The 27,088-nt window shown below is 40.0% G+C and overlaps 1 protein-coding gene and 1 pseudogene across 23 annotated transcripts in view; both read left to right on the top strand.

Moving 5' to 3' along the window:
• The window catches only part of LOC105494842 (coiled-coil domain containing 30), a 196,325-nt gene that overhangs the window by 132,851 nt on the left and 36,386 nt on the right, over positions 1 to 27,088 (top strand). For all 23 annotated transcript variants that reach the window (XR_011622195.1, XM_071094870.1, XM_071094867.1 and 20 more), the window contains one exon: positions 11,605 to 11,717. Coding sequence is in view for 22 of the 23 variants with exons in the window: in XM_071094870.1 (XP_070950971.1) it covers positions 11,605 to 11,717 (113 nt within the window). In the remaining variant the exon portion in view is untranslated. The remainder of the gene's footprint in view (positions 1 to 11,604; positions 11,718 to 27,088) is intronic.
• LOC139362799 (succinate dehydrogenase cytochrome b560 subunit, mitochondrial pseudogene) lies at positions 12,218 to 18,561 on the top strand (annotated as a pseudogene).

Below are 27,088 nucleotides of genomic sequence, written 5' to 3'. Positions count from 1 at the left end.
AAGAAGGAAGAATTAGGATTATCTTCTTATTATAAGGTACTCATACTAACTGTGAAGTGGTATAGTGTTATTTGAAAGCAGACTTGGGTTAGTTGTATATTTTAAACTCTAGGGCCACTAGAAAAAATAGAAAGAAGTACAACTGATACCCTAAGAAAGGAGAGACAATGGAATCATATTAAATGCTCAATTAAAATCACAAAAGGCATAAAAAGCATGGAAGACAAAAATAGCAACAAAGAACAACTAATAGAAAACAGTAATAAATACGGTAGATATTAATCCAATTATATTAATAATCACTTTAGACATCAATGATTTAAGTGCACCAATTAAAAGAGAATGTCTAAATTGGTCAAAGTTGAACAAAACCCAACTATATGTTGTCTACAAGAAGCCCACTTTAAATATAAAGACATATGTAAATTAAAAGTAAATGGATGGAGAAGGATGTAACATGCTAACACTAATCAAAAGAAAGTGAGAGTAGCTAAATTAATTTCAGACAGCACATACTTCAGAGCAAGGGAAGTGTATTAGTCTGTTCTCATGCTGCTATAAAGACATACCTGAGACTGGGTAATCTATAAAGAAAAGAGTTTTAATTGATTCACCATCCTACATGACTGGGGAGACTTCAGGATATTTACAACTATGGCAGAAGATAAAGGGGAAGCAAGGCACATCTTACATGGCTGGAGGAGGAAGAGAGAGTGAGATGGGAGGTGCTAAACACTTTCAAACAACTGGATCTTGTGACAACTCTATCACCAGACAGCACTAGAAGCATGGAGCTAAACCATTAGAAACCACCCCCATGATCCAATCACCTTCCACGAGGCCCCACCTTCAAGACTCAGGATCACAATTCAGCATGAGATTTGGTGGGGGAAACAGAACCAAATCATATTGGGAACTTATCCAGGATAAAGAGGAACATTATTTAATGATTAAAAAGGTCAATTCTCCAAGAAGACAAAAACAATCTTTAATATGTATGTGCCTAACAAAAGAATGTCAAAATATGTGAGGCAAAAATTGATACAACTGCAAGGAGGAGTAGGTGAATTCATTGCAGATTTTAATACCTCTCTATCAGCAGTGGACAGATCCAGCAGGCAGAAAATCAGTGAGGACATAGTTGAAATCCACACCACTATAAACCAGCCAGATATAGTGGACATCTATAGACTACTTCATTCAACAACAGCAGATTACACATTCTTCTCAAGCTGTCATGGAATGTTAATCAAGATAGACCACATTCTGGGCCATAAAACACACATTAACAAACATGAAAGAATAGAAATCATGCAATGCATGCTCTCAGACCCTGATATGGTTTGGCTCTGTGTCCCCACCCAAATCTCATGTTGATTAGTGATCCCGAGTGTTGGAGGAGGGGCCTTGTGGGAGGTGATTGGATCATTGGAGTGGTTTCTGATGGTTTAGCACCATCCCCCTAGTGCTGCCTCATGATAGAGTTCTCATGAGATCTGGTTGTTTGAAAGTGTGTAACACTTCCCCCTGTGCGCGCTCTCTCTCTCTCTCTTTCTCTCTCTCTCTCTCTCTCACTGTCACTCTCGTGCTGTCTCTTCCTCCCTCCCTCCCTCTTTCTCTGTCTCTCTCCCCAACTCCGCTGTGGTAAGACATGTCTTGCTTTGCCTTCACCTTCCACCATGATTGTAAGTTTCCTAAGGCCTCCCAGTCATACTTCCTGTATAGCTTGTGGAACTGCAAGTCAATTAAATATCTTTTCTTCATAAATTACCCAGTCTCAGGTTCTTCCTTATAGTTGTGTGAGAATGGACTAATACAGACCCTAATGGAATTAAACTAGAAATCAGTAACAGAAAGATAGCTGGAAAACTCCCAAATACTTGGAGATTAAAACAACAGACTTGTAAACACAAAAGTCAAAGAAGAAATCACAAGAGAAATTTCAAAATATTTTGAACTAAATGAAAGTGAAAATACAACTTATCAAAATTTGTTGGAAAGTGGTTCTATGAAGGACATTTATAGCATTGAATGTATATATTAGAAGAGAAGAAAGATGGGAAGCATTGTGAGTGTCTGAAAGGAGAAAAACCCCTGAAGGCAGCTTGAAACAAAGAGAGGGATTGTGACTAACAACTCCAGCCCACAAAATCGTCCTGTTTATCTCAGCCAAAGGAGATGCAAAATCAGAGTGGCTGTTCTGCACCACCATGCTGTATGAGGCACAGTTCATGAGTCTTCTGGGCATGAACCCCTAGCTAGCCTTCCCACATAGCCAGGGCATCCCATTTTGGGACACCCCAACCACAATCCAGGATGGGCAGCACTCTACATGCTTTGGAGAACTGAGGCAAACCTTGGCTTAAGGCACCCATCCAGTCCTGAAAAGGAGGCAGTGACCTAGGGTAAAGGGGATTCAACAGGTGAACTTCAAAGAACCTCTAAGCAAACATACCCTAGAAAGACCAAAAGAAGCCAGTCAGCAAAGACTGGAATAAATAACTAATCCTTCAATGTGAAGACAAAGATGTAAGCCCAAAAGAACAACAGCAAACAGGAAACCATGACCTCCCCAAACAGACAAAGCAAGGAGACAGTGACCAGCCCTAACAAGATGGCGATGTGTGAGGTTTTGGATCAAGAATTCAAAATGGCAGTTTTAAGGAAATTCAGTGAATTCCAAGATAACACAGAAAAGAAATTCAGAAATTCATCAGATAAATTCAACAAATATATTGAAATTATTAAAAATCGAACAGAAATCCTAGAACTGTGAGAAATGCAATTGCTGAACTGAAAAATGGACTGAAGGCTGTTGACAGCAGAATGGATAAAGCAGAAGAATCAGTGAGCTCAAGACAGAGTATTTGAAAATATACAGAAGAGAAAAAAAAGATCTAAAATCAATTATCTAAGTTTCGACCTTAGAAAATTACAAAAAGAAGAGCAAATTAAATCCAAAGTAAGCAGAAAAAAAAAATTAGAGGAGAAATCAATGAAATTATCTAACATGGTGATGTTTGTGTAAAAAAAATTTTAAAGAAATCAATGAAATTTAAATGGAAACTCAATAGAACAACGAAACTAAAAACCGGTTCTTTGAAAAGATAAATAAAATAGGCCTCTAGCCAGGCTAACAAAAAAAAAAAAAAAAAAAAGAGGGAGAGAGGACATAAATTACAAATTACAAATAATAGAAATGAAAGAGGGAACATTACTACAGATGCCACGAACATTAGAGCAATCATCAATAAATATTATGAACAACTTTATGCCCACAAATGTGATAACCTAAATAAAATGGACCAATTCCTTGACATAGTCTACCAAAATTCACGCAAGAAGAAATAGACAATCTGAATAGAACTATATCTATTAAAGAAATTGAATCCATATACTAACCTTCTAAAACAGAAAGCAACAGGCCCAAATGGTTTCACTGGTGATTTCTACCACACATTTAAGAAATAAATTAAATCAATTCTCTATAGTCTCTTTAGGAGATGGAAGCAGAGGGAATACTCCCTAATTAATTCTATGTGGCTGGAATTCCCTTCATACCAAAACCAAAGACATTACAAGAAAAGTATAGACCAGTATCTCTCACATAGATATAAAAATCCTCAACAAAATATTAGCAAACCAAATCCGACAATGTATACAAAGAATTATGCACCATGATCAAGTGATTTATCTCAGGTATGCAAAACTGCTTCAACATTTGAAAATAAAGTGTATAATTCATTGCATCAACAAGCTAAAAAGGAAAATCACATGATTCTATCGATCGATGCTGTCTTAGTCTGTTTATGTGCTATAACAAAATACTTGAGGCTGGGTAATTTATAAACAACAGAAATTTATTTCTTACAGTCCTAGAGGCTGGGAAGTCTAAGATTGGGATGCCAGCAGTATTGGTGTCTGATGATGTCTGCTCTCTGCTTCCAAAATGGCACTTTGTTGCTGCACCCTCTGGAGGGGAGGAACTCTGTGTCTTCACATAGTGGAAAGGATAAAAGGGTAAGAGGGGGCTCCCTTCAACTGGGAGCCCTTTTAGAAGGATGCTAATTCCATTCATGAGATCAGAGCCCTCATGACTTAATCACCTCCCAAAGGCCGTATCTCTTAATATTGTTGCATTGGGAATTATGTTTCAACAGGAATTTTGGAGGGAACACCATCATTCAAACCGTGGCAAATGCATAAAAAGGATTTGACAAAATCCAACATCCATTCACTATAAATGCTGTCAGTAAACTGGAAATATGGGAAATGTCCGCATCATATGTCCTCAAGGACATGCAAATTAAAACAACAATGAGATACGACTACATACCTATTAGAATGAACCAAAATCCAGAGCACTGACAACACCAAATGCTGGCAAGCATATGAAGCAATATCCTTGCACTCATTTATTGCTGGTGGGAATGCAGAATGGCACTGTCACTTTGGAAGACAGTTTGCTGGTTTTTCACAAAACTAAATGTACTCTCACCATATGATCCAGCAACCATGCTCCTTAGTATTTACCCAAAGGAGTTGAAAAAGTTATGCCTACCCAAAACCCTGCATACAGATGTTTATAGCAGCTTTATTCATAACTGCCAAAACTTGGAAGCAAGAAAAATGTCTTGCTTTGGACACTACTAAAAACTTGTAGCCCTCACTTAATAAATGGGTCGAAGGGACATGCATGGTGGCTCACACCTGTTATTCTAGGACTTTAGGAGGCTGAGGTGGAAGGATTGCTTGAGGCCAGAAGTTCGAGACCAGCCTGAGCAACATAGTAAGACCCTGTCTCTCCAATTTTTTTTTTTAATTAACTGGGTGGTACATGCCTGTAGTCCTAGCTACTTGGGAGGCTGAGGCGGGAGGATCACTCGAGCCTAGGAATTTGAAGCTGCACTGAGCTGTGATTATACCACTGCACCCCCGCATGGGCAACAGAACAAGACCCAAGCTCTAAAAAATAATAATGCCAGCAAGGAATGGTTTGTTAATTTTAGAAAGGCATTTGAGAGTGAGATTCTGTCTCTTAAAAAATTAAATTAAATTAAATGAGTTGAAGGAACAAATGTGGTGTATGTTGATTCCAGAATCTAAAGAGGCAACTCCAAGCACTTGGCCTTTTCTTCCATCAATAGCCCTCACTCCTCAGATTGAAAGCCAGTATGGAGAGTCTGCTATTCCAGATTATTCTGACTATACATTCAAGAATTAGGGAAATAGCCACTGAGGAGATTCAGAAACATACAAGTAGCCATTGAATCACTGCAGATGTGTCCTAAGATACACTGTGATTAACTCCATTTTTCACCTCATTTCCTTAAGGTCCACACTCTGAATTGTGAAATTCAATGGTGTTTTGGGTTCCAAGGTATTAGTGTTGACTCGGAATCACTGTACTGCAGTTCCCCAAAAGTCTATATAATTCTCTCTCTCCAATGCCCGGTCACTTTGATAAGAGACTACAGGTCCTCTTTGGGGAATGTGTGGGAGAAGATCACATACTTGTGTCAATATCACAGGGTTTTTCCTGAAGAAAACCTAGCACTCCCATCATTCTAAGGACTCTGCGTCTGTGGGCTGACCCAGGCCTAGGGATTGAACAACAGGAGGCCATTACTTTCCATTCTTGTCATTTAAGTTGGGCCCCTGTTCACCAGACCTAGGGGGTTCTGTTTATTTATTTATTTATTTACTTACTTCTTTGTTTGAAAATACATTTCAAGTAAGACTTTAATTGGCTGCCTGTATATTTTAGTCCTACAGTCATTGTCATCAATTAACTATGACAAGATAGCTATAGGTCAAACCCTTTGATTGTATCTCTGGCCCAATTTCCTACTAACATTAATAATACTTACCTTGTATCTGGAAGTTAAGCACTGCCGCTTGACCTCTGACACTGTGTAGTACCATCATCCCCATTGAAATCAGGGAGCCATTTCGATGTTAGCACCTCCACTATTATCCTCAATAGGTTAGCATTATATAGCATTTCAAGTAATTTGGTGCTTTCTTACCAGTGTTATTTGGTAAAGCCTTGGTGAGGGGAGTATCTTTTGGATTCCCATGGTTATGAAGAGTAACTTTAAACCCACTCCAAATTTCCCATCTGCTTACACTTTTGGATTCCTTTCTCTCCCTTATGCCAAAGAAATTTGGCAGCTTGATATCATTTAATATAAGTCACTTTTGTGTCCAAGTTTCAGTCAATCAAGAGAGCAAACAAAGTCACTATTTTTTTTAGAAAGTGTCTCACTCTGTCGCCCAGGCTGGAGTGCAGTAGTGCCATCATGGCTCACTGCAGCCTCAACTGCATGGACTTAAGTGATCCTCTTGCCTCAGCCTCCCAAGTAGCTGGGACTACAGGCACGTGCAACCATGCCTGGCTATTTTTTTTATTATTATTATTGCATGTAGAGACAGAGTTTCAATATGTTGCCCAGGCTGGTCTTGAACTCCTGAGCTCAAGTGATCCACCTGCCTTGGCCTCCCAAAATGCTGGAATTACAAGCATGAGCTACTGCATCTGGCCCAAGGTCACTCTTAGATGTTCAAATTAACACATTAAATCCTGAATGTCCAATAAGTGCATTCATATTAATAAATTCAGCCTATTTAACATTACAGTTGACTATGAACAACATGGGTTTCAACTGTGTTGGTTCACTTGTATGCAGATTCTTTTGGAAATGTTTCTGAAGATTTGCCAGAATTTGAAAAAACTTGCAGATGAACCATATAGCTTAGAAACATTGAAAAAGTTAGACACGTCGTGAAAGCGTATATGTAGATACTATCTATTTTATCTTTACCACCATTAAGTATACATAACTCTATTATAAAGTTAATATTTATGAAAACACACAAACAAACACTTATAGACCATACATAGCATCATTTGCAGTTGAGAGAAAGGTAAATAAATGTAAAGACAGTATTAAATCATAACTGCATAAAATTAACTGTAGTACACACTGTACTGCTGTAATAATTTCATAGCCCCTACCTTTTGGTATTGCAGTAAGTTTATTTATTTATTTATTTTGAGACAGATTTTCACTCTGTTGCCAAGCCGGAGTGCTGTGGTGCACTCTCGGCTCACTGCAACCTCCGCCTCCCGGGTTCAAATGATTCTCCCATTTCAGACTCCCTAGTAGCTGTGATTACAGGCATCTGCCCATCACACCTGGCTAATTTTTGTATTTTTAGTAGAGGTGAGGTTTCACCATGTTGGTCAGGCTGGTCTCAAACTCCTGACCTCAAGTGATCCACCTGCCTTGGCCTGCAGTGAGTTCACATGTTGCAAGTATCCTCTTAAAATGCCATGTGACATCATTCTTCTTTGCATGAGCAGTCTCCTCTCGCAGTAAATTTTGTGTTGAATTAAAAAGAGATCTCTCATGGGTCTCAAGTATTTTTCACTGTGTGTAGTGCAATACCATAAACCTTAAATTACAGCGTGGGACTCATACAAAGTAGCCACTAGTGATGTCGGAAATGCTGCCAAGAAACAAAGAAAAATTATGACATTACAATAAAAAGCTGAATTGCTTAATAGGTATCATAGATGAGGTCTGCAACTGTGGTTGCTCGACATTTCAAGATAAATGAATCCAACATGAGGACCATTATAAAAAAAAGAAAAGCAAATTCATGAAGCTGTTGCTGCAGCTATGCTAGCAGGCATAAAAACCATGCATTTGTTGTGAAATACCTTTTTATCCATACTGAAAATGCAGCTTTTATGTTGGTGCAGGATTACTATAAGAAAGACGTATCTATAGATTCTAATATGACTCAAGAAAAACAGAAGTCATTATATGACAATTTAAACCAAAAGGAAAGGGAAGAATTTAAAGTTAGAGAATTTAAAGCTAGCAAAGTAGCAGCTACTAGGGAAGCTGAGGTAGAAGGATCTCTTGAGACCAGGAGTTTGAGGTTATAGTGAGATATGATTGCACCTTTGTACTCTGGCCTGGGCAACAGAGAAAGACCCCATCTCTAAAAAATAATAATGCCAGCAAAAGGTGGTTTGTTAATTTTCGGAAGAGGTTTCTCTTTAAAAAGGATGGTTTGTTAATTTTAGGAAGAGGTTTAGCTTTAAAAATGTCAAGAAAACAGGAGATGCAGTTTCTGCTGACTGAGAGACAGCAGGTGAGTTCCCAGATGCCATTAAGAAAATAATTGCGACCAGGCACAGTGGCTCACTCCTGTAATCCCAACATTTTGGAAGGCTGAGGCAGGAGGATTACTTGAGGCCAGGAGTTCCAGATTGGCCTGAGCAACATAGCAAGAACTTGTCTCTAAGAAAAAAAAAAAAGAAAGGAAGAAAATCATTGAGGAAATAGGATATCTGCTGAACAGGTTTTGAATGCAGGTGAAAGTGCCCTATTCTGGGAAGAAAAAAAAAGTCACAAAGGACATTTATTAGTAAGGAAAATAAGTGAGCACAGATTTAAGGCAGGAAGGGAAAGGCTGACTCAACTGTTCTGTGCAGATGCAGTCGAGTTTATTGTCAGAACTGCCCTTATCTATGAAGCTTCTGATCCCCAAGCCTTGAAGGGAAAAGGTAAACAACAGCTGTCAGTCATTTGGTTGTATAAAAAGAAAGTCTGGACAACAAGAACTTGTTTTCTAGATTGATTCCATCTATGCTTTCTGCCTGAAGTCAAGAAGTACCTTGGTAACAAGGGACTGCCTTTTAAGGTTCTTTTGATGTTGGACAAATGCCCCTGGCCACCCAGAACCACATAAGTTCAACACCAAAGATGTTAAAGCGGTCTACTTGCCCCCAAACACCATGTCTGTAATTCAGCCTCTAGACCGGGGTCATAAGGCCCTTTAAGGCTCATTACCATGTCTGTAATTCAGCCTCAAACACCATGTCTGTAATTCAGCCCCTGGACCAGGGTCATAAGGGCCTTTAAGGCTCATTACACAGGGTACTCTATGGAAAAGACTGTCAACTATGGAAGAGAAACCTGATAGAGAAGTCTGGAAGGATTGCACCATTGAAGATGCCATCACTGTTTTTGTTTGTTTGTTTTTATTTTTGTCATTTTTAGTTTATTTGTGTGGCAAGTGACAGGCATGAAGATGCCATCATTGTTATAGAAAAGGCCGTGAAAACCATCAAACCCAAAACAACAAATTCCTGCTGGAGAGTACTGTGTCCTGATGTGGGCATGACTTCACAGTATTTACAACAGAGCCTATCAGGGAAATCATGAAAAAGAGTGTGGATATGGTTTAAAAAAAAAAAAAAAAAAAAAGGTGGGGAGTACAAGGTTTCAATATATGAATCTTGGAGAAATTTAAGAGCAAATAGACACCACACCCAGAGGAGGAATTACAATAAGACAACTTGATGGAGATAAGCACTTTCAAACCAGTGCCACATGATGAGGAAGAAAACAGAAAAAGCAGTATTAGAAAACAAATTGACCTTAGACAATCTGGCAGAAGGATTCCAAACATCCAAGATTGCTTTTGACTTATTTTACAGTATGGACCTTTCTATATGATACAGGCACTGAAACTAACACAAACAGTGAAAGAAGGATTGGTACCATATAGAAATATTTTTAGGGAAATGAAAAAGCCAAAAAGTCGAATTACAGTGTATTTCTGTAAAGTCATACTGAGTGTGCCTGCCTCTCCTGCCTTCCCTGCCACATTCTCCATCTCTTCCAGCTCTGCCACCCCTGAGATAACAAGATCAATTCCTCCTTTTCTCCTCCTTCTCAGCCTACTCAACATGAAGACAATGAGGATGAAAAACTTTGTGATGATCTACTTCTACTTAATGAATAGTAAATATATTTTCTCTACCTTATGATTTTCTTAATAAAATTTTATTTTCTCTGGCTTATTTTATTGCAAGAGTATAATACATGATACACATACAAAATATGTGTTAACTGCTTACGTTGTTGATAAGACTTTTAGTTAACAGTAGGCTATTAGTAATTTGGTAGGGAGTCAAAAAAATCATAATTCAGATTTTCAATTATGTGTGGGGGGTCAGTGCCCCTAACTCTCATGTTGTTCAAGGGTTAGGGGCACTGACTAGTGTAACTCCCTACAAATACATTCCTGCATATACTCCTAGAGTTTCTGCTAATTTAAGTTGGCAAAATCTTGCCATTCTTTCAATATGGCAGTCCCCAAGTCAGTCCCTACACTTAACCCCAACTCACCATGGCGTGCTGGGATCCAGCTATAGTTACAGGATTGGAGACAATGAGAAGTGGTGGTGGTATAGAGGTGGGCCTCGAGGACAGTAGGCATCCCCTTACAAGGTAAGTGCCTTGGGTGAAATCATTACAGAATCTTCAAACTTAATCTCCTTAGGAGAGGAGGGCCTACTTGTGCTGGCAAGAGAGGCACTGTGGAATTTGGAGGTCCAGGGGGTTCAATGTCATTAGAGTCCTCTCAGACATCTTCATTCTCAATTCTCAGGTTTCCACGCATTCCCACAGCCCTGTTTCTCACATAAGAGACCTGGCAAGCCTGTGAAATCAGTTAGTACTGTAATTCTGCAATCCACTTGATATTTGGGATTTGGTTTTTGGATATATTGGTCTTCTGACTACAAGAGAGAAGTTATTTTAGGACCCTCATAGAAGGTCTGTGGTTCTCAGACAATGCCTTGTTCTGGTAATTAAATCCCCAAGTTGGACATTTTCTTCTAAGCTCAGTAACATGGTCAGATGTGGCTAGCCCACCTCACGATCCTTGTAGTCCTCAATTCCATCATAACATTTTTCATACCACTCATGTGGTCTTCCAAAGTACTTCATTACCAGCAACTATAAGTGATAATCAATTCTTTTGCCATGGATTCTTTTGCTAGAACTCGTGACAAGATTGTATCACCTTCAAAGCTAGCCAGGTCAGATAACCAATCCCAAATTCCTAACTTGGGGTTTCTCATCACTGTAGTGACTTCTAGAACCAAATACTTTATCACAGTTAATCAATTCAAGAGAACAGCTTTCACTTTATATACTTTAAGCTGGGAGATGTTTTAGTTTTTTGTTTTGTTTTGTTTTGAGACAGGGTCTGGCTCTGTCACCCAGGCTGGAGTGTGGTGGCGTGATCTCAGCTCACTGCAACATCTGCCTCCTAGACTCAAGCCATCCTCCTATTTCAGCCTCCCAAGTAGCTGGGACTACAGGCACACACCACCACACCTGGCACATTTTTATATTTTTTTGTAGACATAGGGTTTTACCATACTGCCCGGCCTGGTCTCAAACTCCTGAGCTCAAGCGATATGCCTGCCTCAGCCTCCCAAAATACAGGGATTATGGGTGTGAGCCACCACGCCCGGCCTTGGAAGATTTTTAATAAAGGGAATTAGATGCTTACAAAATTATTGAGAAGGCTGGGGAAGCAAAAGGCAAGGGAAATAGTTGCTGACTTTCAGAAAATCTGGAAGTACAGGAATCCCATGAAGCTACTATGATCTCAGAAGCTGGAGTGACTATAAGCTTTTTTTTTTTTTTTTTAAACCAGAAAGACTTTTCATTTCTTCAACATCATACCTTTGTCAGGTCAGAGTTCTCATTATTTTACAATGTTTTTCAGGATGTCAAAAGCAACCAAGAATTGTCAGAGAAGCTGTCTAAGCTACAGCAAGAGAAGGAAGCTCTACGTGAAGAATATTTGCGATTATTGAAGCTGCTTAATGTCCATGTGAGGTAAACAAAGACAAGTTCTCTTTGGAAGAAAACTATGTAGAGTAGTTTTTTTCTTGCTGAACCAGCTCTAGGGCTAAATAGTGCGCTGCTCACTGAAGCAGCCTTTCAAGAGGGCCATAATAAAATTCCTGTTTCCAAAAGTGCTATCCATAGGGCTTTTCCTAGGGATGTGGGGCCTAATTTCTTCTCAAGAGAGGGAAGGAGAAGGGAATTACCATTCATTGAGCTTTGATGATATTGAACTTGTTTTTCCCCAAATACACCCTTCTCACTTGCGTTCACACTTTTTTCACCTCACACACTTTCCTCAGCCTGAACCACCCTCTCCTCATTTAAAGAGCTTTTTTTATTTTAGAGAATTGACACAGAATATTAGTAATATGTATATCATATAGGTGTTATATATAATGATATATCTGTGACATATATGATACTTAAATACTCTCTCTTTCTATACATACATACATATATACATATATGTATATCAGTCTAATACCATTGTCCAAAGATAAAATGACATTTGGCTTTTAGGCAGTTAATTTTTTTTTCATTTTACATATAATGAAACAACATTGCAAAAAAACAAATTCTTTTTTCAGATAGTATCTCACTCTGTCACCCAGGCTGAAGTGTAGTGGCAAGATCACAACTCACTGCAGCCTCAACCTCCTGGGCTCAAGTGATCCTCCCACCTCAGTCTCCTGAGTAGATGGGACTGCAGTCACGTGCAGCCACACCCAGCTCACTTTTTAATTTTTATTTATAGAGACAGGGGTCTCACTATGTTGGCCAGGCTGGTCTCAAATTTCTGGCCTCAAGTGATCCTCCTTCCTTGGCCTCCCAAAATGCTGGGATTATAGGCAGGCGTAAGCCACTGTGCCCAGTGCAATATTTTTTTCGTAATTATTTATGGCACACCTCTCAGCTATGATCAGTATAAAATTTTTGAATGAAACAAAACTTATGCAGACATTCTCCCAAGTTCATTCCTAGTGTCTTGTCAATAAACATAATTTTATGGTTTTATTATCATAGCTTTTATAAAAGTTTTATACTGTCTTTCTCTTAATATCATCTGATAAGCATTGTGCTTTGTTGCTATAGTCTTCAAATTTGCTATTTCCATATAACTTAATATTTCATGAAGTTGATATGTCCTTGCACTAACAGCAGCAGTTAAACAGGGTACAACTGCTAACAGACTAACAGAACCTAAAATTACAGTGCTAACAAATGTATACCTTATTTCAGGAATAGGGTATAATATAGAAACAGCATTAGACGAAGAATATGCGTTAGAGCCCATGTGTGTTTCACAGCAAGGGGTCCAGAGAAGTCAGGCAGCAGCTGCAATGGTGTTCCCTCTGTAAGGGCCGTGGCTGGATGTACTTCCTCTCTGAGATCAGGAACCACTCATGTGTGCATTGACCACCTCACAACCAGGGAGCCCTGGTAAAAAACCAAGTCTCAGCTGAGATTTTATTAAATACTTTTTATATTCTGTTGTTCACATAAGCATATTCCTGCCATGTAACCTGCTTCAAGAGCAAAGATTTCTTGGGGGTCTCAACGAGACCAGGTGCAAATCATCATTATCACTGTTATCAAAAAACAATGCTGATAAACTGATACAAACTGCCATGAAACAACTTGGACCTGAGGTTATGAAGCCACACACTATTTTAATCTTTCTGTTTCCCTCTGTAATATGCTTGACCAACAGTCAGTGCCAAACAGGCACTTTAGCAAAACAGTTTAGGTTAATCCTAGACCTGCTGGAATTAACTCTCACAACATAATCCTAATTTGGTTAAGAATTACTCACTAGTCTGATGGTTGAATATTTTTATTCAAAACAATGCTGGAAAAAAATCATTTTGGTATTATATTTTTCATTTTTAAATTTATTTTTATAGAACTATAGATCTTAAAATGTGTTGACAAACATTCCGAAGTATCCTACTATTACTGGAAAGGGGTCCTGAACCCAGACCCCAATTGAGGGTTCTTGGAAATCATGCAAGAAAGAATTCAGGGCGAGTCTAAACAGTAAAGGAAAAGCAAACTTACTAAGAGAGTAAAGAAATAAAAGAATGTCTACTCTATAGACAGAGCTGCCCCGAGGGCTGCTGGCTGGCTATTTTTATGGTTATTTCTTGATTATAAATATGGGGTGGATTATTCATGTGCTTTCTGTGAAGGGGACAGGAATTTACCAGAACTGAGGGTTCCTCTTTTTTTTAGTCTATATAGGGTAATTTCCAGATGTTGCCATGGCATTAGTAAACTGTCATGGCGCTGATGGAAGTGTCTTTTATCATGCTAATACATTATAATTAGCATATAATGAGGCGTGAGGACGACCAGAGGTCACTTTCATTGCCATCTTGGTTTTGGCGGGTTTTGGCTGGCTTCTTTACTGTATCCTGTTTTATCACTGGGATCTCTGTGACCTGTATCTTGTGCCAACTTCCTATCTCATCCTGTGATTTAAGAATGCCTAACCTCAGCCAGGCGCGGTGGCTCACGCCTGTAATCCCAACACTTTGAGAGGCCAGGGCCGGCGGATCGCGAGGTCAGGAGATCAAGACCATCCTGGCTAACACAGTGAAACCTCGTCTCTATTAAACATACAAAAAATTAGCCGGGCGTGGTGGCGAGCTCCTGGCAGGAGAATGGTGTGAACCGGGGAGGCGGAGCTTGCAGTGAGTCGAGATCGCACCACTGCACTCCAGCCTGGGCGACAAAGTGAGACTAAAAAGAATGCCTAACCTCATGAGAACGCAGCCCAGCAGGTCTCATTCTCATTTTACCCAACCCTTAGTCAAGATGGAGTTGCTCTGGTTCAAATGCCTCTGACGCTACCAAATTTTTCTGCCTTCATTATGTAAGAGTAGCAATTTTACCACATCCTCGTTAGCATTGAGTCTAGTATTGATGGGGGACAGAGGTTCTGATGAAATTTTCCCCAATATTCTTTGTATGAGATATAATTTGCATATAATATATGCAAAGATTTTTTAATATACAATTGGATAAGTTTTGACAAATGTTTGTGTCCATATTACCACCACCCCAATGAAGATACAGAACAGGGCCAGGCGCAGTGACTTACTCCTGTAATCCCAACACTTTGGGAGGCTGAGGTGGGCAGATTGCTTCAGCTCAGGAGTTCAAGGCCAGGCCAGGCAAGATGGTGAAACCCTGTCTCTACCAAAAATACAAAAATTAGCCAGGCATGGTGGTGCACATCTGTGGTCCCAGCTACTTGGGAGGCTGAGGCAGGAGGACCACTTGAGCCCAGGAGGCAGATATTGCAGTGAGCCAAGATCATGCCACTGCACCCCAGCCTGAATGACACAGTAAGACTCCATCTCAAAAAAAAAGATACAGAATATTTCCACTGTCCCTTAAAGTCCTCTATAACCTGTTTGCAGTTGATCTGCACCTACTGCTTTTCCCACCTTCCTCCAAGTTGCCACTGTTCTGATTTCTGCCTGTCCTGGAATTTCTTCTAAATGGAATTACATTACATGTAATTATAACCATAATAGGTTTGTTGCCCAATGCACACAGCAAGTCAATACACCAAGCCATTGGGTTGCAGCAGAGAAAGAGGTTTAATCGTAGAGTCATCAAATGAAGAGATGGGAGGAAACCTCAAACCCATCTCCTTGAGGAACTTAGGGTCAGGGTTTTTAAGGGTTTGGGATTGGGCCAAAATGTGAAGATGGTTAACAGGTCAAAGAGTCCAGGGTGAAGTCATGGGACAGGGAGATGAAGAAGCTATATTATACTGATGCTGTTCCTCTCTGGGGGTCTTCAAACTGGTTGCTGGAATCTGTTTCTGAAAAACATCTTAAGCAATTCCGTTTCTTTGTTTGTTTGTTTTTTGAGACAGGATCTCACTCTCTTGCCCAGACTCTGGACCGCAGTGGCCTCATCTTGGCTTATCACAACCTCCACCTCTCAGGCTCAAGCGATTCTCCTGCCTCAACCTCCCGAGTAGCTGGGATTACAGGCGCGTGCCATTACTGCCTGGCTAATTTTTATATTTTTAATAGAGATGGGGTTTCACCATGTTGGCTAGGCTGGTCTTGAGCTCCTGATCTCAAATGATCCACCTGCCTCAGCTTCCTATAATCCCTGCTGGGATTCTAATGTTAGAGGTCCTGTCTATAGGAACAATGGGGATGCAAATGATCAGTATCTAATGCTGTGTGACTTTTAGCAACAAGGAAGTGGACCAAAGTGAAGCCCGATTAATGCTTTATCATAATTATATTGCTGTCCAGAACCCAGCATGTACTTCCTGTCAACCTTGTTGGGGCAGCTTCATACTCTTTTGTGTCTGACTTCTTTGTTCAACATATTCTATTATTTTTAAGTACACTTATAGACAGAAATTAGTCACTTGTCATTTTATTTTGAATTTCTTTTTTGTTGTTGTTGTTGTTTGTTTGTTTTTGAGATGGAGACTCGCTCTGTCATCCAGGCTGGAGTGCAGTGGCACGATCTCGGCTCACTGCAACCTCCGCCTCCTGGGTTCAAGTGATTCTCCTGCCTCAGCCTCCCAAGTAGCTGGGACTACAGGCGTGTGCCACCACGCCCGGCTAATTTGTGTATTTTTAGTAAAGACAGGGTTTCGCCATGTTGGCCAGGCTGGTCTGAAACTACTGACCTCAGATGATCCACTCGCCTTGGCCTCCCAAAGTGCTGGGATTACAGGCGTGAGCCACCACACCCGACCTATTTTGAATTTCTTTGATGGCTAGTGAGGCTGAATGTTTTTCCACATTATTTGTACACAGCCTTTTAGGGTGGTGGATTCTGACCACACTGCACATGCCTCGGCTCCAACATAGATGAATAAAATGAAAACCTTTGGGCATGACTTCCTCCAGACTGGAACCCCAGATGGCTGTGCTCTTGCTGAGACATGTTGGTCATCATTGCCTCCAAGCCCACTTTAGCCCACAGCTCTGTATCAGAAATGCTGTTCCTTTGGGAACCATGGCCAAAGAAGAGATGGAGCAGTTCTGGAATAAGAATATAGGTTCAAACCGTCCTGTATCTCCCCACATCACTATCTACAGCTGGTCTCTTCCCATGGCGATGTCCATCTGCCACCGTGGCACTGGTATTGCTTTGAGTGCAGGGGTCTCTCTTTTTGGCATGTCAGCCCTGTTACTCCCTGGGAACTTTGAGTCTTATTTGGAACTCGTGAAGTCCCTGTGTCTGGGGCTAGCACTGATCCACACAGCTAAGTCTGCACTTGTCTTCCCTCTCATGTATCATACCTAGAATGGGATCCGACATTTGATGTGGGACCTAGGAAAAGGCCTGAAGATTCCCCAGCTATACCAGTCTGGAGTGGTTGTCCTGGTTCTTACTGTGTTGTCCTCTATGGGGCTGGCAGCCATGTGAAGAACGGAGGTTCCCAACATCATCTTCCTACACCTTATTACATTCATCCATCTTTCTGTTTTTCATTCTTATCTCCAGCCTGGGAAAAGTTCTCCTTATTTGTTCAGATCCTTTTGTACTTTCAGATCCCCTTGGAGCAGTAGAGTACCTTGTAGACCGTAATAGTGGAAAAGGGTCTAGTTTTCCCCTTGTTTCTAAAGATGCGGTGGCTGCAAAAACTCCCCTTTTTTGCCCACAGCTTGCCAACTCTCGGCCTAGAAGCAGTTATTCTGTCTCCATATTGGGCTTTGATTTGTGCTGAGGGTCAGCTTTTGGCTCCTTCTTCCTGAGACAGTGGAAACAATGCCAGCTCTGTGGCTTCTGCCCTGGGGACTGAGGGTGAGGCTTTGGGTGCCACTGCCTGTGGGTTGCTGGCTTAAAGGACAATTCTGTTCATTGGTGAGAACCCAGGCCATTAACACCTACACAGTGTTATTGAAAGAAGAGAGGTGGGGGTGGAGGGGAATTAGTCTGTCCCAGTTAGAGGGAGATAAAGAGGGCTAGTTAGTTCTTGGAGCAGCTGCTTTTGACACAAGAAGAAGATCCAGAAAATTATTGAACATATTAATGGTTATTTCTTTTTCTTGGATTTCCAGAAAAGCCTCTTAATTTTGTGCTTTCTCATCAAAGTCATGTACCCTTTTTTTCTGAAACTGAATTAAAATACTCATTAAAAAAAAAAAAAAACCTTTGGGCATAGGGTCTGTGGATCAACACTTTTCTAAAAGCATCCTTGTGTGATTCTAATGTACATCCGAGGTTGAAAACTATATTTAGGAAAGAAAATGGAAAGAATTATTGAAACTCTACATTTATTTTTGTTTTCATTTCCCTGATCCCAGTCCCGACTTTCACAGACAATGGTTATTTTTTACATTTTCTCTACCACTTTTCCAGAGAAACAATTCCCTTGCTTTTTTCAAATCAAAGTATAGACAACCTGCTTTTATTTAAACACAAGCTAAAAGTTGTTCCTAAATTTTAAAATGTAAATATTGTGCCACCTCATAAAATTAATAGTTAACAAAGCCAAAAACAAGCATAGAAAATCTACATATTCTTCGGGCAAGGTAGGCAACAGAACTTCAGACTGAACCAATAGTTGTGACACATTGCCAGCAATGACAAGGGAAGCTCTAAGTTCTCACCAGCTGTACTGCATCAACATGCTTTCCAAACCGTGTATAACACTACAGAGAGTACCCTTAATATCAAATAATAGGAGAATAATTAGGTGAAGTATAATATAGTCACTTAATAGGACATAATACAGCTGTAAAGGATGATGGCTGTGAATATTAGATAACAATGTGGGAAAATGCTTATAATGTAATAAGTGAAAAGAGCATACAATAAACATTTTGATGTAGACAATGTTTAAACAAAAGATACTTATAAAAGGAATTAGAAGGAAATGCAATATCATAGTACTGGTCATCTTGGGAGTTGGGGATTTTCCCAAACTTTCTGTAATTAATTATTTTAAATAACAAATTGGCCTGGCATGGTGGCTCACGCCTGTAATCCCAGCACTTTCAGAGGCCAAGACAGAAGGATCACTTGAACCTAGGAGTTCGAGACCAGCCTAGGGAACAGAGTGAGATCTCGTTTCTACCAAAAAAAATTTAAGGAATAAATTTATTTTTTTAATAACCCAAATGGCAGAATAAGAGAGTAGCCGTGTGGCATGAGAAGTTAGAGACTTGGGTTTTAATATTCCAGTACAGGATAGGTGAAAGAAATTCCAGAAGTGTAACACCCAATGGGGTTCTACTTGCCCACTGCCTAGACAGAGCTGATGATAATCAAGACAGGGGAATTGCAAGACAGAAAGAGATTAATTCATGCAGAGTCAGCTGTATGGGAGACCAGAGTTTTATTACTCAAATCAATCTCCCCGAAAATTTGATGATTGGGTTTTTAAGGATAATTTGGTCGGTCGGAGGTTAGAAAGCAGGGAGTGTTGACTGATCAGGTCGAAGATTAAATCACAGAAAGTTGAAGCTGTCCTCTTGCACTGAGTCAGTTCCTGGGTGGGAGCCACAAGACCACATGATCCAATTTATCCATCTAGGTGGCATCAGCTGGTGCACCTCAACACAGGATCTGCAAAATATCTCGAGCACTGATCTCAGGTTTACAACAGTGACTCCTAAACCATAATTTCTAATCTTGAGGCTAATTTGTTAGTCCTGCAAAGGCAGTCTAGTCCCCAGGCAAGAAGGGAGTTTGTTTTGGGAAAGGGCTGTTACCAAGTTTGTTTTGAAGTTAAACTATAAACTAAGTTTCTCCCAAAGTTAGTTGGGCCTACACTAGGAATGAACAAGAACAGCTTGGAGGTTAGAAGCAAGATGGAGTTATTTAGGTCAGATCTCTTTCACTATCATAATTTCTTCAGTTATAATTTTTGCAAAAACAGTTTCAGAAGTACATGTTGTATTATAAATGATGTCAAAACATCAGAGAAACTGTGAACAGCTGGGAAACCCAGAGGATGGCAGGTACACTGCTGGATCTTACGTCTCTGAAGCTATAGACTGGAGGATGTTGAAAACCAGTGATATCTTTTTTTTTTTTTTTTTGAGAAGGAGTTTTGCTCTTGTTGCCCAGACTGGAGTGCAATGGTGCCATCTCAGCTCACCACAACCTCCGCCTCCCAAGTTCAAGCGATTCTTCTGCCTCAGCCTCCCAAGTAGCTGGAATTACAGGCATGCAGCACCACGCCCAGCTAATTTTGTATTTTTAGTAGAGACAGGATTTCTCCATGTTGGTCAGGCTGGTCTAGAACTCCCGACCTCAGGTGATCCACCTGCTTCGGCCTCCCAAAGTGCTGGGATTACAAGCGTGAGCCATCGCGCCTGGCCGAAAACCAGTGATATCTTTTACCAAACGTTCCCAGTAAAAAGGAGAATGAGAACAGTTATGAAGTGTACCTTTTTGTAAAGAATACCTCCTTGTAAAGAATCTAAGTCACAGCTGTGGTAATTATGAACACAGTCTGCAAAAGTATGTGCCTCATATTATGTAGCAGGTGCTGATGGTGGCTCAATGGGTCAAAAGCCTAGGCTCCCTCTATCTTGTTATTGCTTCAACATCTGTAACATGTTGCCCTTATCCACATAGTTCAAAGTAATTCACTACCATACCCACATTTCAGCCAGTAAGAAAGAAAGAGGGGAAGGCAAGGGCATTCCATTTTCCTTTAAGGCACACTACTTCCATTCACATTCTGTTGGCCAGAATTTACTTACATGGACTCATCTAACTGCAATAACTCATCCTATGCTGAGTAATATTCTGTTGGCCAGAACTCACTTACATGGCCTCATATAAATGAAAGGAAAGCCAGAAAATGTAGTTCCTATGCTGAGTAAACCAGTGCCCAGCAAAAAATAATTGGGGTATATAATGTAGAAGAAGGAGAAATTGGATTGGGTACAACCCCAGCAGTGAGTCACTCCCGCATACACTGACAAGCAAGCTATATCTAGCTTTGTATACATGCCTCTGGCCTACAGGAAGCCAAACTGCTCAGTTTGGTATCTGACTAAATTAATCTCTTTCGGGAAAAACATGCAAAATGATTCTTTTATGTACACTTAGCAAATAGGAGAAAGAGGAGGACTATTTTGGAAAATGGAGGAGTCTTGCAAAACGACATTTAAGAGTAAGACATAACTTTGCAGGGTCCAAGGGAAAACTTCTCCTTTACCCTCTGAAAGTTCACTGAAAAATCAACCAACAAAAGGCAGATAAATAGGAGAAACAGTATGCAAATCTATTAATGTGCATGGGGGAGAACCACAGAAAGATTACCCCAGTCTCCAATGAGGTATAGAAGCTTATACACCATCTTGAGATTACAGAAAGAATGGAGGCTTAGATCATGGCAAAACAGTTATGGGAAGGGGAGAAGAGAAGGCCTGCCTAGCAAAGGTGGTCTTGTTATATAGATGAAACCTCCCAGGTATTATAGCAACCCTCAGAGAGAATAGATGGTCAATATTGCTTTCACACCTTTAAAGGTTTCAGGCTCTCAGTTAATCTTTCCTAGATCTGACAAGGGAAGGAAGGCCCTTAGAGAAAGCCTGTCTGAACATATTCTCTATAGATGCAAATCCCCGCCCCCCCATCCGCCTGCTCCCACAAAAGACAACTTTTCAACTATTCTTGTATTTCCAGTCATTCTGAATAGGTATCTTGAAATATGTCAAGGAAATATACTTTGGAGTGAAATATTTTAGTTTCCTTCAACTTATAAGGATATAGGATTCCCTTGGAGTAGTTCTTCCATACCAGTTTAAATAAAATTAGCATTGTTCTTCCAATCCCATCTGGTTGTACAAAACGAAGTGTATCTCATCAGGAGAAATCAGGGATATCTGTTTGCCTACCTTTGTTAGTATTATAGCAGTAGGGTATGATGGAAAGATCATAGGCTCTGGGGTCAGATTCTTCTCTTTAGAATAACTTCTTTTAAATAACTTTTCGGGAGCTAAATGATAAAAACCTATGAACACAAAGAGGGAAACAAGAGATACTGAGGTCTGCTTGAGGAGTAGGGGAAGAGAGAGAGGAGTAGAAAAGAACTATTGGGTACTGGGCTCAATACCTGGGTGATGAAATAGTATGTGCAATAAACCTCTGTGACACGTTTTTACCTGTGTAATCAACCTTCACATGTACCCCCAAACCTAAAATAAAATGAAATAAAAAAGTTTTTATAAAACTAGAAAACACCAGTAACCTTGAACTACAATATTTGAGGAAGAGCTGCCTGCAGGGAAGTTCAAACAAGAGTGTGGGGAAATACCTACAGACCTCTGTGGCTCAAGATCTCAAATAAATCAGGCAGAGCACAGTTATTCAAAGGATGTGGGACAATATGAGGGGCAAAAAAAAAAAAAAAAGTAACTTGTCTGTCAGGAATCTCCAAGACTCCCCTCAGGTTTGATGACTCCCTAGAATGAAGTGCAAAACTCAGAAAAACAGCTATGGTTATGGTTTATTACAGTGAAAGGATATAGATTAAAATCAGCTAAGGAAAAAGGCACACAGCTCACAGATCTCAAGGAAAGACTTACTTATGTTATCCATCTATTACAAAGGATATTACAAATGATACAGATGAACGGCCAGGTGGAAGAGATGAACAGAGCATCCCTTCCCATGAAGGTGCTTGGAGCTTCTATGCCCTCTCTGGGTGCACCGCCCTCCAGGAACCTGTGTTCAGCTATTTGGAAGTCCCCCAAACCCAGTCCTTTCAGGCTTTTTTGAAAGCTTCATGAGGTGGTCATTGTCAACCTAAAGGGAAGAAGCTGAGGCAAAATTAATATAAGTAGAGAGTTTATTTGATCTAGGCTTAGGGATTGCAACCTAGGAGCATAGATTCAAGTTGCCCTGAATATACAATCTGATTAGCAGAAGTTACAAGTGGATTTTTAAACAAAAATTGTATTTTTAATTTGTATAGGTACATAGTAGGTATGGATATTTATGTAGTACTTGAGATGTTTTGATACAGGCATGCAATGAGTAATAATCACATCATGGAGAATGGGTACTCATCCCCTCAAGCATTTGCGTTACAAAAATATGATTATATTCTTTCGGTTTTTCTTTCTTTTTCTTTTCTTTTTTCTTTCTTTCTTTCTTTCTTTTTTTTTTTTTTTCAGGGTCTTGCTTTGTTGCCCAGGCTGGGAGTGCAGTGGCACAATCTCAGCTCACTGCAGCCTTGACCTCCCAGGCTCAAGTGATCCTTCCACTTCAGCCTCCACAGTAGCTGGGACTACAGGCTTGTGCCACCACACCTGGCTAATTGTGTTTATTTTATTTTATTTTATTTTTATTTTATTTTATTTTACTTTATTTTTTGAGACGGAGTCTCACTGTGTTGCCCAGGCTGGAGTGCAGTGGTGTGATCTGTGCTCACTTCAAGCTCCACCTCCCGCGTTCATGCCATTCTTCTGCCTCAGCCTCTGGAGTAGCTGGGACTACAGGCACCTGCCACCACGCCCGGCTAATTTTTTGTATTTTTAATAGAGACAGGATTTCACTGTGTGAGCCAGGATGGTCTCTATCTCCTGACCTTGTGATCTGCCCGCCCTGGCATCCCAAAGTTCTGGGATTACAGGCTTGAGCCACCGCGCCCAGTCTAATTTTGTTTATTTTTGTAGAGTCAAGGTCTTACTATGTTGCCCAGGCTGGTCTCAAACCTGTGTGCTCAAGCGATTCTCCTGCCTCACCCTCCTAAAGTGCTGGGATTACAGGCGTGAGCTGCTGCAACTGGTCTGTTTCTTTAGTTATTTTTAAATGTACAATTTTTTTTTAATTAATTTATTATTATTATACTTTAAGTTGTAGGGTACATGTGCATAACGTGCAGGTTTGTTACATATGTATACTTGTGCCATGTTGCTGTGCTGCACCCATCAACTCGTCATTTACATCAGGTATAACTCCCAATGCAATCCCTCCCCCCTACCCCCTCCCCATGATAGGCCCCGGTGTGTGATGTTCCCCTTCCTGAGTCCGAGTGATCTCATTGTTCAGTTCCCACCTATGAGTAAGAACATGCAGTGTTTGGTTTTCTGTTCTTGTGATAGTTTGCTAAGAATGATGGATTCCAGCTGCATCCAAGTCCCTACAAAGGACTCAAACTCATCCTTTTTTATGGCTGCATAGTATTCCATGGTGTATATGTGCCACATTTTCTTAATCCAATCTGTCACTGATGGACATTTGGGTTGATTCCAAGTCTTTGCTATTGTGAATAGTGCTGCAATAAACATATGTGTGCATGTGTCTTTATAGCAGCATAATTTATAATCCTTTGGGTATATACCCAGTAATGGGATGGCTGGGTCATATGGTACATCTAGTTCTAGATCCTTGAGGAATCGCCATACTGTTTTCCATAATGGTTGAACTAGTTTACAATCCCACCAACAGTGTAAAAGTGTTCCTATTTCTCCACATCCTCTCCAGCACCTGTTGTTTCCTGACTTTTTAATGATTGCCATTCTAACTGGTGTGAGATGGTATCTCATTGTGGTTTTGATTTGCATTTCTCTGATGGCCAAGCATTCTTATACACCAGTAATAGACAAACAGAGAGCCAAATCAGGAATGAACTTCCATTCACAATTGCTTCAAAGAGAATCAAATACCTAGGAATCCAACTTACAAGGGATGTAAAGGACCTCTTCAAGGAGAACTACAAACCACTGCTCAGTGAAATAAAAGAGGACACAAACAAATGGAAGAACATACCATGCTCATGGATAGGAAGAATCAATATCGTGAAAATGGCCATACTGCCCAAGGTAATTTATAGATTCAATGCCATCCCCATGAAGCTACCAATGAGTTTCTTCACAGAATTGGAAAAAACTGCTTTAAAGTTCATATGGAACCAAAAAAGAGCCCGCATCTCCAAGACAATCCTAAGTCAAAAGAACAAAGCTGGAGGCATCATGCTACCTGACTTCAAACTATACTACAAGGCTACAGTAACCAAAACAGCATGGTACTGGTACCAAAACAGAGATATAGACCAATGGAACAGAACAGAGTCCTCAGAAATAATACCACACATCTACAGCCATTTGATCTTTGACAAACCTGAGAGAAACAAGAAATGGGGAAAGGATTCCCTATTTAATAAACGGTGCTGGGAAAATTGGCTAGCCATAAGTAGAAAGCTGAAACTGGATCCTTTCCTTACTCCTTATACGAAAATTAATTCAAGATGGATTAGAGACTTAAATGTTAGACCTAATACCATAAAAATCCTAGAGGAAAACCTAGGTAGTACCATTCAGGACATAGGCATGGGCAAAGACTTCATGTCTAAAACACCAAAAGCAACGGCAGCAAAAGCCAAAATTGACAAATGGGATCTCATTAAACTAAAGAGCTTCTGCACAGCAAAAGAAACTACCATCAGAGTGAACAGGCAACCTACAGAATGGGAGAAAATTTTTGCAATCTACTCATCTGACAAAGGGCTAATATCCAGAACCTACAAAGAACTCAAACAAATTTACAAGAAAAAAACAAACAACCCCATCAAAAAGTGGGCAAAGGATATGAACAGACATTTCTCAAAAGAAGACATTCATACAGCCAACAGACACATGAAAAAATGCTCATCATCACTGGCCATCAGAGAAATACAATTATTATTGACTATAGTCTTATTCATTCTTTATTTTTTATAGTTAAAGAACTATTTTTTTATAATTATACCCATTAACCATCCCCACCTCCCCCACATTCCCCCACTACTCTTCCCAGCCTCTGGTAACCATCCTTGTACTCTCTATCTCCATGAGTGGAATTGGTTTGATTTTTAGATCCCACAAATAAATGAGAACGTGTGATGTTTGTCTTTCTGTGCATGGCTTATTTCACTTAGCATAATGACCTCCAGTTCCATCCATGTTGTTGCAAATTACAGGATCTCATTCTTTTTTATGGCTGAATAGTATTCCATTGTGTATAAGTACCATATTTTCTTTATTTATCTGTTGGTGGACATTTAGGTTGCTTCCAAATATTGGCTATTGTGAACAGTGCTGCAACAAACATGGGAGTGCAGATATCTCTTCGAAATACTGATTTCCTTTCTTTTGGGTATATAGTCCTCAGTGGGATTGCTCAAATGTATGATAGCTCAATTTTTAGGTTTTATTGTTTTTTGTTTTTGGAACAGTCTTGCACCATCTTGGTTCACTGCAACCTCTGCTTCCCAGGCTCAAGCAATTCTTCCGCTTCAGCTTCCTGAGTAGCTGGGATTACAAGCTTACTTAGGCACCACCACACCTGGCTTTTTTTTTTTTTTTCTTTGTATTTTTAGTAGAGATGGGGTTTCGCCATGCTGGCCAGGCTGGTCTTGAATTCCTGAAGTGATCCGCCCGCCTTGGCCTACCAAAGTGCTAGGATTACAGGCATGAGCCACAACACCCAGCCTCAATTTTTAGTTCTTTGAGGGACCTCCAAGATGTTCTCCATAGTGGTTGTACTAATTTACATTCCCATTAACGGTGTACGAGGGTTCCCTTTACTCCACATCCTTGTCAGCATTTGTCATTGCCTGTCTTTTGGATAAAAGCCATTTTAACTGGGGTGAGATGACCTCTCATTGTAGTTTTGATTTGCATTTCTCTGATAATCAATGATGTTGAGCACCTTTTCATATGCCTGTTTGCCATTTGTATGTTTTCTTTTCAGAAATGTCTATTCAAATATTTTGACCATTTTAGAATCAGATTATTGGATTTTTTTCCTACAGAGTTGTCTGAGTTCCTTATATATTCTGGTTATTAATCCCTCATCAGATGGGTATTTTGCAAATATTTTTCCCATTCTATGGGTTGTCACTTCACTTTGTTGATTGTTTCCTTTGCGGTGCAGAAGCTTTTTTTAACTTGATGTGATTCCATTTGTCCATTTTTGCTTTGGCTGCCTGCACTTGTGGGGTGTTACTCAAGAAATTTTCGCACAGACCAATATCCTGCAGAATTTCCCCAGTGTTTTCTTATAGTACTCGCATACTTTGAGGTCTTAGATTTAAGTCCTTAATCCATTTTGATTTGATTTTTGTATGTAGTGAGAGACAGGGGTCTAGTTTTATTCTTCTGCATATGGATATCCAGTTTTCCCAGCACCATTTATTGAAGAGACTATCTTTTCCCTGGTGGATGTTCTTGGCACTTTTGTCAAAAATGAGTTCACTGTATGTGTGTGGATTTGTTTCTGGGTTCTCTATTCTGTTCCATTGGTCTATGTGTCTATTTTTATGCCAGTACTGTACCATTTTGGTTATCATAGCTCTGTGTATAATTTGAAGCCATGTAACGTAATTTCTCCAGTTTTGTTCTTTATGCTTAGGATATCTTTGG

Source organism: Macaca nemestrina, chromosome 1 (genome assembly GCF_043159975.1).
Source record: "Macaca nemestrina isolate mMacNem1 chromosome 1, mMacNem.hap1, whole genome shotgun sequence".
NCBI classification, from domain to species: domain Eukaryota; kingdom Metazoa; phylum Chordata; class Mammalia; order Primates; family Cercopithecidae; genus Macaca; species Macaca nemestrina.
Note: the sequence above shows the minus strand (reverse complement) of the source record. Positions and strands in the feature narration are given on the sequence as shown.